The sequence below is a fragment of the Coenobita brevimanus genome, chromosome 5 (assembly GCF_032717465.1).
Source record: "Coenobita brevimanus isolate Jiangsu-jjx chromosome 5, ASM3271746v2, whole genome shotgun sequence".
Classification (NCBI taxonomy): Eukaryota; Metazoa; Arthropoda; class Malacostraca; order Decapoda; family Coenobitidae; genus Coenobita; species Coenobita brevimanus.
The window spans coordinates 11,110,580-11,123,266 of record NC_136958.1 but is presented as its reverse complement, the minus strand read 5'-3'; the positions used below and the strand labels follow the sequence as shown (position 1 = coordinate 11,123,266).

At 40.9% G+C, this 12,687-nt stretch overlaps 1 protein-coding gene across 1 annotated transcript in view; it reads left to right on the top strand.

Annotated features, from left to right (window-relative positions):
- Dnaaf3 (Dynein axonemal assembly factor 3) overlaps positions 1-12,687 on the top strand; it is a 122,284-nt gene that overhangs the window by 73,698 nt on the left and 35,899 nt on the right. Inside the window, exons 9-10 of the mRNA XM_080270753.1 lie at positions 9,419-9,569; positions 9,936-10,417. Coding sequence (XP_080126879.1) covers positions 9,419-9,569; positions 9,936-10,417 — 633 coding nt within the window. The remainder of the gene's footprint in view (positions 1-9,418; positions 9,570-9,935; positions 10,418-12,687) is intronic.

Sequence of the window (12,687 nt, the reverse complement as noted above, 5' to 3'; positions counted from 1 at the left end):
TCACATGAATGAACGCACCACTATTTGAATGACTGTGTTGTAATACTATGGTTATAAATATATCTACCCCGTATATGACAATATAATAAGTTTACTTGCATGGTATTGATTGGAGACCAGTTAGAACTGCACGTTGGCAAATAATCGCTGGGTTTGTTTCGCCCAAACAGCTGACTGAATCTCGGTCAAGTTCACAGCTACCACTGTTGCCAGATAAAACACCAACATTTTGGTGGACTAGGTGGCCTCCAGTCATCTGCTAGCAACTATACAAGGTAGGGCAGTGGATGTTGGAGTGGCCCTAGAGAGAGAGGGTAGTGTTTGGAAACTCCCTGTGCTGTTGTTTGCAGATGATACTGTGTTGTTGAGTGAAGATGGAGGGGAGCTGCAAGGCTTGGTGGATGAGTTTAGGAGAGTGTGTAAGAAACGGAATCTAAAGGTGAATGTAGGGAAGAGTAAAGTGATGGTCTTTGAGAGAGGTGAAGTCAGTGAATGTACAGTGAGGTTAGATGGTAAGGAAATGGAAAATGTGAGTACTTTTAAGTACTTGGGGAGTGTGATGAATAAGGATGGAAGTTTGGAGGGTGAAGTGCTTGAAGGGGTACAACAAGGAAGAAAGGTTGCTGGTTCCTTGAAAGCAGTGGTAAAGAAACAGGGAAGTGACCATGGAAGTGAAAAAGTTACTACATGACAGTATTGTGATACCAACTCTGACGTATGGAAGGACACAAGTCAAGAGTGAGAGCAGTGGAAATGAGTTATTTAAGAGAAGCCTTTGGAGTCACATGGAGAGACAGGCTGACAAATGAGGATATAAAGGAGCGTTGTGGTGTTGATGTGGATGTGATAGGAAGAGTTAGGAGGAACACACTGAGGTGATTGGGCCATGTGGAGAGGATGGAGGGTGAGAGACTGATGAGGAGAGTGTATGTGAGTGAGGTGGAGGGGGGGAGGGGAAAGGGGAGGCCAAGGATGAGGTGGAGGGATGGAGTAGAGAGGTATATGAGAGAGGGGGGGGTGTGAGTTGGGATCAGGGCAGTGAAATGGCGGGGGACAGGGTGACGTGGAGGCGATTTGTTTGTGGCCTCCCCATACGGGATTACGGCGTCTGGCAATAGATAGATAGATAGATAGATGGTTCATGGAGTTAGTTAACCATTTTTTGTGTGTTTTTTGGGGGCAAACCCTTTCCCTCCCCAGAAAAAAATTTGTTAACCAAGATTCAGTTCAGTTGTATAGGTATGAAATGGAAGAGGGTACCAGTATGCTGAACTATGGATCTGTAAATTTCCAGGTGAATATCTATTCTAGTTTAGTTGTAATAAGCACCAAAACAAAATAATGAAAATTCAGTAGTACAGTTGGCCCTCCTTATTTGCAGCTTTCACATTTGTGGCTTCAGTTATTTGTGGGTTAACAAAGCATTGCAAAATACGTATATTTAAAATCTATTCTGAGATGGTTTAACAGTCTGTCACCAACTCTCTTCTTTTTATTCATCAATGACCTTCTAAGCTGTACATCTAACCCTATCCACTCATATGCTGATGACTCTACCCTTCACCTATCCATTCGGTTCCTGCAACGTCCATCTCAGCAGTTACTTCAACAAACAAGGGACGAGGCTATGGCACACCTAATGTCTGACTTGGCTCTTATCTCTGACTGGGGTAAAAGTAATCTGGTTGTTTTTAATGCATCAAAGACTCAGTTTTTACACCTATCAACCCGACAAAATATTCCACAAGTATACCCACTAATGTTTAATAATATTTAGCTTAATCCTGCATCATCCTTGAACATGCTTGGGGTTTCATTTACTCGGGACTTATCTTGGAAAGATCATATTACATCTCTTGTAAAATCTGCTTCCAAGAGATTAGGTGTGCTAAGCTGCCTCCGTTCCTTCTTTACCCGTGCACAATTGTTGACTCTATACAGGGGTTTTATCCGCCCCTGTGTGGAGTACAACTCTCATGTGTGGGGAGGCTCCCCACATACAGCTTTTCTCAATAGGGTGGAGTCAAAGGCTTTTCGTTTCATTAACTCTCCTCCTCTTACTGATCCCCTTCAACCTCTGTCTCTTCACTGCACTGTTGCATCTTTATCTCTTTTCTATCACTACTTCAATGGTCACTGCTCCTCTGAACTGTCTGCATGCATTCCTCCACCTCTACGACGGGTGTGTAGCACCCGTCTAGCAGCAAACTCTCATCCTTTTTCTGTCCAACTCTCTAATGCAAGAGTTAACCGTTACTCCCAGTCTTTCATTTATGCAACAGGTTAACTCTGGAACTGTCTCCCTCTGTCCGTATTTCCTGTGTCCTATGATCTCCAGTCTTTCAAACGCAGTGCATCCGGGCATCTCGAAATGATCGGATCTTGAATTTGGCTCTCTCTTGTATTTTGTTTTTCTCTTGGAAGGAACAATAATTGTGGGCTCGCGGCCTTTGGTTCCTTCTTCCTCGCATAAAAAAAAAAAAAGTCTCAGAATGCACTTTAACCGAGTACAGTAGATTCTAATATCTGATGAAATTTGGGGGCACTGGAAAGGCTTTTTAGGCAGTCATGTAAAGTAGACCCTCAGAATACATATGATCACCATTCACAGAATCTCCTTAAGAAGTTGAAAAAAGAAAAAAAAAAAATGCATCTGTCATCTCTTTCTTGGAAAAAATACAGATTGCCACTTGCATGTTTTTACTTGGGGATGGAATCCATGACAGTTGAAACTGTCTTACAGTTCATTTTCCATGCTATTTTATTCCATTACAGTATACGTATTTAATGACTTGTGTCAACTTTACCCATATACAAAAAGTTATGTCATTCGGTAGCATATTTGTTATCTGATTGGGGTTATAGCCAGATAGTTTTAAGTAGGACAGTTAGGGTTGTCATAGCGAATTTTTTCTCACTTTATATTCATTTAACTCTTGCTGAGCTGCAGAGATCATATGAGGCACAATAGTCTGCATGCGTCATTCTGCAGGCCTCATGTGTGGTATAGTTTGTTATAAAACAATGACTCAAGGGAGGGAAACTGCCTTTCAAAGAAACAGCCTGGCAGGGGTTAAACCATTTTAACTTCTATCTTATGTGTGCTTTACCCCGATACAATAGAATGCTCTTAGGCAGCATATTGTCGTCATAGAGGGTCTTCAGTAGGCAAGTTAGGGTCAGGTCAGAGGGTTGGTTAACACATTAGATTTTAACATTGGGATATGGATCTGTGTATGACAGGCTCCACTTGCATGGAACCCTAGGTTAACACCCTACCCAGGTATCCAGAGGGTCTACATATACTTAATTTACAACTGCAAGTGCTCTTTTGGGAGGCATCAAATTATTCTTGGATCTTGCCATTTGTGGGAAAATGTGCAAGGTCTCCTCCTCAGATATGGAAAGTTGACTGTATGCAGTTTGACTTAATTGTTGTTCAAGTATGTCACACCCCTCCTTACAGCCTTTCTTTATGTATACGAGGTGTTTGAATACTCCTTCGACAAACTTTTAGGATATCATGAGGACTAGTGAAGCATAAATGCCTGAACAGACAGTGTCATTATTGATTATATTAAAGAGATAAAGGCCTTTATCATTAATGTAGAAGCAGCGGGGTTGTATGCATAGTGCCATGATATAGGAATAATAATCTACCTTCTCTTCCAGTAACATAGCACTGTCTCCACTGTTGCCTCAGTAGCACCCAGATTCTTTATATTCAAGGACATGAGAATTAGGTAATGTTTAATTTTATTGTGCTTGGCAAAAAATTAGAAAATTTTTGCTTTAATGTGCCTACAGTATAGTTATAACTATGTTCAGGATTGACAGCACTGATCCAGATAATGAAATTAATGGAGAAAGTCCTAGAAGGTATGATCAGGGAAAGTGAATATTGATGAGATGCAGTTTGAGTTAAGGCAAAGGAACCACTGATGCCATATTCATTGTCCGACAGCTTCAGGAAAAGTATATAGGAAAGAAAAGGGAACTGTACTTTGTTTTTGTTAATTTGGAGAAGGCATTAGATCAGGAGTCCCTAGGGAGTTGGTGAAGTGGGCAATGAGAAAGTTTGGGATTGAGGAATGACTGGTTAGAGTGGTTATGGCTGTGTATGTGTGTGCTTACACCCAGGTGAGAGTGAATGGAGTTTTGATTGATGAGTGTTCTTCTTACAGCAACTTTGTAGGTGCTTGTAGTGAAGTTTTGTAGATCAGTTATACATATATTAGACTCGTGGACGAGCGGTTGTTATACGTGAGTAGTTTTGTAAGTAGATAATCTTAATTCCCATTATCATGCAATGACACGAGAGGTAAAGATTAGTATGGGACTATTTTTATTTGTCTTGGAAATATTAACAAAGTCTTTCACACACGAGTGAAGTATAGAGTCCCGCGAGCTACCTCCTGTCTCGCTCTCTCTCTCTCTCTCTCTCTTTTCCACCCTCTCACCCATGTTGCTAGGCTCCTTCTCCCTCCTACCTCTCAGTTCTATGGCCTGTCTCCTTCTGATCTCAGAATTCTACATTCTGGTGTAGCAGGGGTCGTGTCACGTGTGTTACACTGTTGTTGAAATGTTCTAGAAGCCTGTGTGTGTGTATGTGTGTACGTGTGTGTATGGTCACGAGGCACTGTTCGTGTGCCTATCAAGCATTCCTTGAGTTAGAGTGTGTAAGCATGTTTACCCTTGCTCGATTCTCGCTGACACACTGCCTATCTCATCCCCTGACTTGCTGCTTCTATCTGCCTATCTATCTATCTATCTATCTGTGTATCTATCTATCTATCTATCATGGTATCTATTATGATTTGTAATTATAATATGGAGTCCTGACATCGCTCTGTCACGTAGCTGGTGGTCCTCCAACAGCAGTCATCATTGACATATGCTAATCTCTTAATACATAATAGTCTTCTTCTTCAATCTTAATACATAATATTCATGATAATATTGTAATAATCCAGTAATATTACATTTTTAAACAAGTTGTATACATAATTGAACAAATGCAATGGTTGTTGTATGACATTTTGTAAGATGTGTATATATAACAGACACGCATATAATTGTGCAATGGTAATACTGCTAGGTCATTACATTACATTTGGAGTTATGCCTTTAGTAATGTCTAATATTTCACCTAACTTGTGTGATGATTCTGGTAATACAGAATTGTAGTAACATTGTATGAATTCTTACATGTGAATTGTTACATATCGTTTGTAGTTATATAACTGTAGCAAGTGTAACATTCCATGAATGTAGGTGTGCATCAGGGGTCAGTCTTGAGCCCCTTGTTGTTTGTCATGGTGTTTGAAGTTCTCTCACATGACTTCAGAAATGGACTTCCATAGGAGATGTTTTATGCTGATGACTTGGTGTTGACTGCTGAGAATGAAAAGGAGGCAGATTAAAGATTTAGTAAGTGGAAAGATGGAATGGGGCACAAGGGTTTGAGAATAAATGTGGATAAAACAGAAGTGAAATGTAGGGCTGGTGGTGGTACTGTCAGAAGCTAAGAAAATGTTGCCATGTGCAGTTTGTCACAAGGGTTTGGGAAATAACTCCATCTTGTGCAATGTTTGTGAGAAGTGGATGCATAAGAGATTATATTTGTGCTAGGCTGCGAAATAATGCTGATTTCTTGTGTATGGTGTGTCAGGGAGAGCATGTAGAGACAGTCAGTCATGAAAGGATTGATCTTGCTGAAGAGTCTCTTGACTGTGTGGAGGACTTTTTTTAATTGGGGGGACATGTTATGTGCTGGAGGTGGGGCTGGACTATAGTAAGGAGTGGTTGGAGGAAGTTCAAGGAGTTGTTATCTCTCTCAACATGAGAGCACTCTCCCTTTGTTCTAAGGGATCTTTGTATGTGGCATGTGTTAGGAGTGTATTTCTGTATGGTAGTAAGATCTGGGTTGTAATGGAAGAGGATATTCATAGGCTCTGATATGCAGAAATGACAATGATTACTGTTAGATGGATGTGTATTGTGTCCTTGAATGCGAGGCCTAGGGGAGGGGATAGGATTGCAGTTGAAGAGTTGAGAGGAGGATAAGACATGAATGTAATGGTGTTGTGATGAGGAGGGGTGGATTGAGGTGGTTTAGCTTGTTGAAAAGATGGAGGACCATTGGGTGAGGAAGGCGAGAAGTGTGATTATTGGGGGTAGGGTTGCGAGAGGCAGACCAAAAAAGACCTCAGACAAGGTCATAAAATGTGACCTCAGGGATAAGGGACTGAACAGGAAGGCTGCCAGAGATTGAGCAGCATGAAGAGTCACCATTAGGTGACCAAGACCATGAAATGCAAGCATGTTGGAGCCTTTCTAAGCGATATGATACAATGCATAAACAATTTCAAACACTTCTGTTAGCATCTGTTGCAATTGCTTTGTAATATACTTAATAAATGAGGTTGGGGGGCGGGGAGTAGTTTCTCCAGCTCCTTTGACTTTTATTGATTCTACTTTAAAATGAACAAATCTAATCAAACCCACAGTGAAGCATTTGTCATTCACAGTAATATTAGTCAAATTTATATGTAACCATTTCCCTTTGATGGTATGTTTCAAGATGTTGAACCACCTCTTAATCATTTGCAAAAAAGGAAAAAGAAAAAATGCACAACCTTTGGATTGATATAGGGTCTTTATGAAGGTGTACAGGAGTGGTTTTTTTTAAGTATGAAGAGGTTCCATCAATAAACAATGAAAATATGATTTTTATAACGAAGGGCCCAGTCATCCCAAGCTACATTTGGCGTCACAAGTTTGTAAGTGTCACAGTCAGCAGGTTAAGATTAGGCTAGGTTGCATTTAATTTAATATGGTTAGGTTAAGATGTTTGGTTAGGTTAGATTTCATCAAATTAGGTTAGGTTAAGATGTTTGGATAGGTTAGATTGCAGTAAATTAGGTTAGCCTAGGGTATTTGGTTAGGTTAGACTTTAGTAAATTGGGTTAGATTAGGTTAGGATGTTTGGTTAGGTTAAAATAGGTTAGGTTAGATTAAGATACATGAGATTAGATAAGGTTAAGTTTGGATAAATTTGGTTAGGTACTGTACTCTAGTTGCTGAGATGTAGGTTAGGTTAGGTGAAGGTAAATTAGATTAGGTAAGGGTAAAGAGGGTTAGGTATGTTTTGACTGGAATTAATGATGTTATATTAAAGTACGATAATTTGAGTTGGGTTTGGATAAATCAGCATTGGTGAAAGTAGATTAGTGCCAAAATGGTGTTGCTAAGATGGCATCCATCTGTTTTCAATGCACAAGATTGCATCCATCAAAACTTGAAAATACACTCAGGGGGAAAAAAAATCATTTGAACGACTTTTGTAAAGGTAAAAACTGAAGGATCTATCTATCTATCTATCTACTGCCAGACGCCTCAATCCCGTTTGGGGTGGCCACAAACATATCGCCTCCAAGTCGCCCTGTCCCCCGCCATTTCACTGCCCTGCTCCCAACTCACACCCCCCTCTGTTATATACCTCTCCACCCCATCCCTCCATCTCATCCTCGGCCTCCCCCTCCCTCTTCCCCCCTCCACCTCACTCACATACACTCTCTTCATCAGTCTTTCACCCTCCATCCTCTCCACATGGCCAAACCACCTCAGTGTGTTCCTCATAACGCTTCCTATCACATCCACATCCACACCACAACGCTCCTTTATATCCTCATTCGTCAGCCTGTCTCTCCATGTGACTCCACAGGCTCCTCTTAAATAACTCATTTCCACTGCTTTCACTCTTGACTTGTGTCCTTCCAACAATGTCCAAGCTTCACTTCTGTACGTTAGAGTTGGTATCACAATACTGTCATGTAGTAACTTTTTCACTTCCATGCTCACTTCCCTGTTTCTTATCACTGCTTTCAAAGAACCAGTAACCTTTCTTCCCTGCTGTACCCTTTCAAGCACTTCACCCTCCAAACCTCCATCCTTACTCATCACACTACCCAAGTACTTAAACGTACTCACATTTTCCAATTCCTCACCATCCAACCTCGCTGTACATTCACTAACTTCACCTCTCTCAAAGACCATCACTTTACTCTTCCCTACATTCACCTTTAGGTTCCATTTCTTACACAATCTCTCAAACTCATCCACCAAGCCTTGCAGCTCCCCTTCGTCTTCACTCAACAACACAGTATCGTCTGCAAACAACAGTACAAGGAGTTTCTAAACACTATCCTCTCTCGCCAGGGCCACTCCAACATCCACTACCCTGTCTTGTACCTCTTTTATTACCCCATCCATGTACAGATTGAGCAACCATGGAGACATAACACATCCCTGTTTCAAACCAACTTTCAAAGAGAAGGATACTGCAGAATATGGTGGTTCCCTGTCCCCTTGAAGATTACCCCATTGGTCTTCAACATAAGCACAAGCATGCAGAGCTGTGAAAAAACATCATAGATATGATCAAGCTCACAACCAGCTACTGTTATGATCGTAAATGGATTCTCTTATTCTTTTCTCATGAGCTTGAGGAAGAAAATCTGTATTCAGATCCGAAACAGATCATGATTTTCTCCGTGATCTGCGAGTACAAAAAGATGACACCATAATAGTACATATAACTCAGTCTTCTTTAGCAGAGAACTGACTTCACCAACCAGATGTAATATTGAATAATCACTTAGCAGGTCACAAATCTTGATTTTCATATAATCAGAGGATATTCAAGCCAGCCCGAATCCATCCATTCATTCATCACCCATTCCTTTGAGTTATAGAAAAGTAATAAATGTAGGTTCAGTTCAAAGTCCATGATGCAATGGGTGGAACAGTAAGTAACAAATGTCAATGGTTATGTGGTTCTGCAAGTCATAGTATATCAAGTAAAGCAACCTGAAGCCACCTTGTAATAGTGGTCAGACTACAGTTAACTCCTTTGCTCCAGTAAATTTAAATATTTGTTAGCACCAGACAATTTTACTCAGCTTTGGAGAGACTTCAAATTGGAGGATCTAAATATACCATATTCTTCAGTAACCTCTCTACTAAGTACCAGATATCTCCCCTAAGCTGAATAGAATAATCTGTAGGTAGTACTCAGTAGTAGATGTATCCTTAGGTTCATAATGTGAATCTGGTGGAGTGCAGGCTGAAGTTGCCCTTCTTCTGCAGTCTGCCATTTCCCTTTCAAAGGACAGGGGGAGAGTTAAGGGATGTTTATATAGTTGTACAAATATCCCATAACTGCCCAGTTATCTTGATGTCATTACACCAGTTTCACTGACTGAAGGTATTAAGCATTCCCTCTCTGTCTACAAAGATTGATAGTTTTAACCTTTGCACCGGGAATTTATGAACTCATCTGTACCGATATCTGTATTAACTAAATGTAACTGTGACGCAAGGGAGGATACTAATATTAACTAATATAATTCATCAGAGTGGAAGTGAATTGGCTCTGAGGCAGCTGGAGTTCCTGCTAGAACAGCTGTGGACAAACTGTCTGCAGGATGATGAGGAAGATGCTCAAGAAGAGACAAATCTAAAATCTAAACAGGCAGAGAATAAGGATCAGGATGAAAAGACAGTGGGTCAGAAGATACATTTCACATCCATGCAGGCTTGGGAGGAGAAAAAGGATCAGACTAAAGAGGAGAGAGATGAAAGAGAAGAAATTATCCAGAAAGAAAAGAAAAATGTTCAGGAGGAAGTTATGGATAAAGGAGCAAAAAATCAGTACTTGGATGAAAAAAAAGGTTTGCAGAAGGAGTATGAAAGAAAGGAGGAAGAAGAATATGATAATCAAGAAGAAAAAGAACATCAAGGAGAAAAGAGAGAGAGTCAGAAAGCAGAGAAGCATCAAGATATTGAGAAAGAAGATCAAGGAGGGGAGAAGGTGGATCCAGAGGAATTTGCAGAGTCATTATCCAAAATTAATATGATTGACCTCAGTACAGAAACAGAGGTGACCAGTGAGTACCTGTATCATATCAAACAAGAAGACAAAAAGGATGAAAATATAAATGATCCCATGACAGGAATAGCTGATGAAAAAGTTAATGACCTATCTGAAGAGAAAAAAAGATATGTTGAGATGAAGGCTCAAAATATAAGAAGCAGAAAAAATGCGACAGCAAATATCCATGGTACTGCTAAACAAGGAGATATAAAACATACTGACAATAAAACAAGTAGAGACTCACAGACTGATAAGAAGCACAGCAATATTAGAGAAGAGGATAGTGGACTTGGATGTGAGAAGGAAGAAAGTGAAGCAGAACAGTCCGCATGCACCTCTGTAACTGAGAATCCACACCGAGCAAGGAAAAAGAGCTCGGTGGAGGGAGGTCGGCCTCATTTTGACTATCTTGAACCTGAAGGAGTGGAAGTGGTGCTGCTGTCTCCCTCTCGCCTCAATGATTTATCATCATTGCCTGAGGTAAGTATTATTGTCACTTTTCTTTGCATGAAATATACTTTCCTGTGTAGTGAAAGTAACATATGTGCTGGAATTGCACAATGCAGAACATTATGCTGTATAATACAGTATATAGTAAAATACCTTGTGTTACTTTCCTGATATGAATTATCACTAGCCACTATTATTTATTGGTGAATGGGTTGTCAGGTTGGTGATGAAATTGCATGAAGGGGCCAACTACAACATCTGTGAAGAGTACTTGGAGAGTTGAGCGAGGAAGTTTTGTTTATTGTCAGGGTGCATCAAGGTTCTTTGCTGGCACCTTTACTGTGTTTCCTGGCAATTGAGGTACTGTCAAGAGAACACAGAAGTGAGCTACCTTGGTAGCTTTTCTATGCTGATTACTGTATTTAATTTTGATTGCTGAAAGCATGCAGGAGGCTAGAGAGAAGTTTCAGAAGTGGAGGGATGGGATGGAAGCAATGGGACTGGTTTGTAGTTATGTGTGTGGTAATGTCATGGAACAAAATGCATGGTCTTGTGCAGCATGTAATAAGGGAGTAGGGAGGAATTCTGTTCTATGTAAAATTTTAATACAGTTAATTGGCTTAATAAATGTAGTATTGTTAGAGTTATACTGTGGATATAAGAAATTTTCTGGCAGGGTTAAGTGGCCCCCAGATTCCCCTACCCAAAATCACTTAATCATGGCAGTTGTTTCAGAGAGCCTCAGAGGGCCCAATACCTGCCCAGAGCCCTAACCAAATGGGCAGATTTGGGTGGCCATGTGGAATGTGAGAGGTGTGAATGAGGAGAGCAAGAGGGTGGAAGTGGTGAATGTGCTCGAGAGTGTGAGATATGTCGTGATGGCATTGTGTGAAACGAAGATGAAAGGGTGTGAAGTGGAGGAGTGGGAGGGTGTGAAATGTGTAAGATCAGGAATGAATGGGCAAGGAAGATGCAAGGAAGTTGTTTTGTTGATGAATGAGGTGTGGCAGAGTGGAATGAGAGACTACAAATGTGTCAGCTCGAGGTGTATGTATGTCAAGTTCAAGTTTGAGAAGGTGAAAGTGGCAGTGATTGTAGCATATGCACCATGTGAGGACAGGAGTGAGAGAGAAAGACAGGTTTTGGGATGAGGTGGGTGAAGTAGTGGGAGAAATGCCCAGGAACTATCAAGTGATCGTAATGGGGGATATGAATGGAAGAGTAGGCAGTGGTCCTGAGGATGACATAATGGTTTGTTATGGAGTACCAGGAGAAAATGATAATGGGAAGAGACTAAAGGATATGTGTCAGGAGAGGAGGTTGTGCATTTGTAACTCATATTTCAAACAAAGAAATGCACATAAATATACATGGTATAGAAGGAATGGGGATCGTATTGAGAGAAACCTGATTGATTATGTGCTCGTAGAGAGGTTGATGATGGGAATGGTTATTGATACGAGGGCCATGAGAGGATGATGTGGAGGTCTGTCAGATCATATGATTGTGGTATGCAAGATCAAGCTGAGAGGAGTGAGGTGGATCAGGAGAGAGAAGAGCAGTCAGGGAGAAAAACTGAAAGTTGAGAAGCTGAGGATCAAAGAAATAGCGGATGATTACAGGACCAAAGTAGAGGAGGAGTTAGAATCAGTGAACTGGAATGCAATGGATCTGGACAGCCTGTGGAATGCATATAGGGATTGCATAGTTAGGAATGCTAAAGTGGTGTGTGGTGTGGCAAGAATAACAACAAAAAAGAAAGGTACGACATGGTGGGACGAGGAGGTTAAGAGAGTGGTGGAGGAAAAGAGGAAGAAGTGGCTAAAGTGGTTATAGGACAGAGGTTCAGTTGAAATAAGAACTGAATATGTTGAGAGCAAGAAGCATGTAAAGAGACTAGTGAAGAGGAAAAAGAAGGAGGTAAATGAAGATCTAGGAAGAAAAATTAATGCGAACTACTCTGAATATTGGAAGTTATTCTTGAAAGAGGTGCAGAAATGTAGAAGTGAAAGTGGAAAGAAATGTGATGATGTGAAGGATGTAGGTGGTAGATTATTAACCCATGGGGATGAAGTAAGGAACAGATGGAAAGAATATTTTGAAAGCCTGATGAATGGGAATAGAGAGAGCAGAGTGGCTGTAAACATGATTGGTTTTGGGGGTGTGCAGAGAAGGAATGCAGTGCCAGGAGACGTGACACTTGCACAGGTGAAGAGTGCTGTGAAGGGGCCGAACAATGGGAAAGTAGCTGGGGTTGATGAGGTGTATGCAGAGATGTTTAAGCGTCGTGGAGAGAGTGG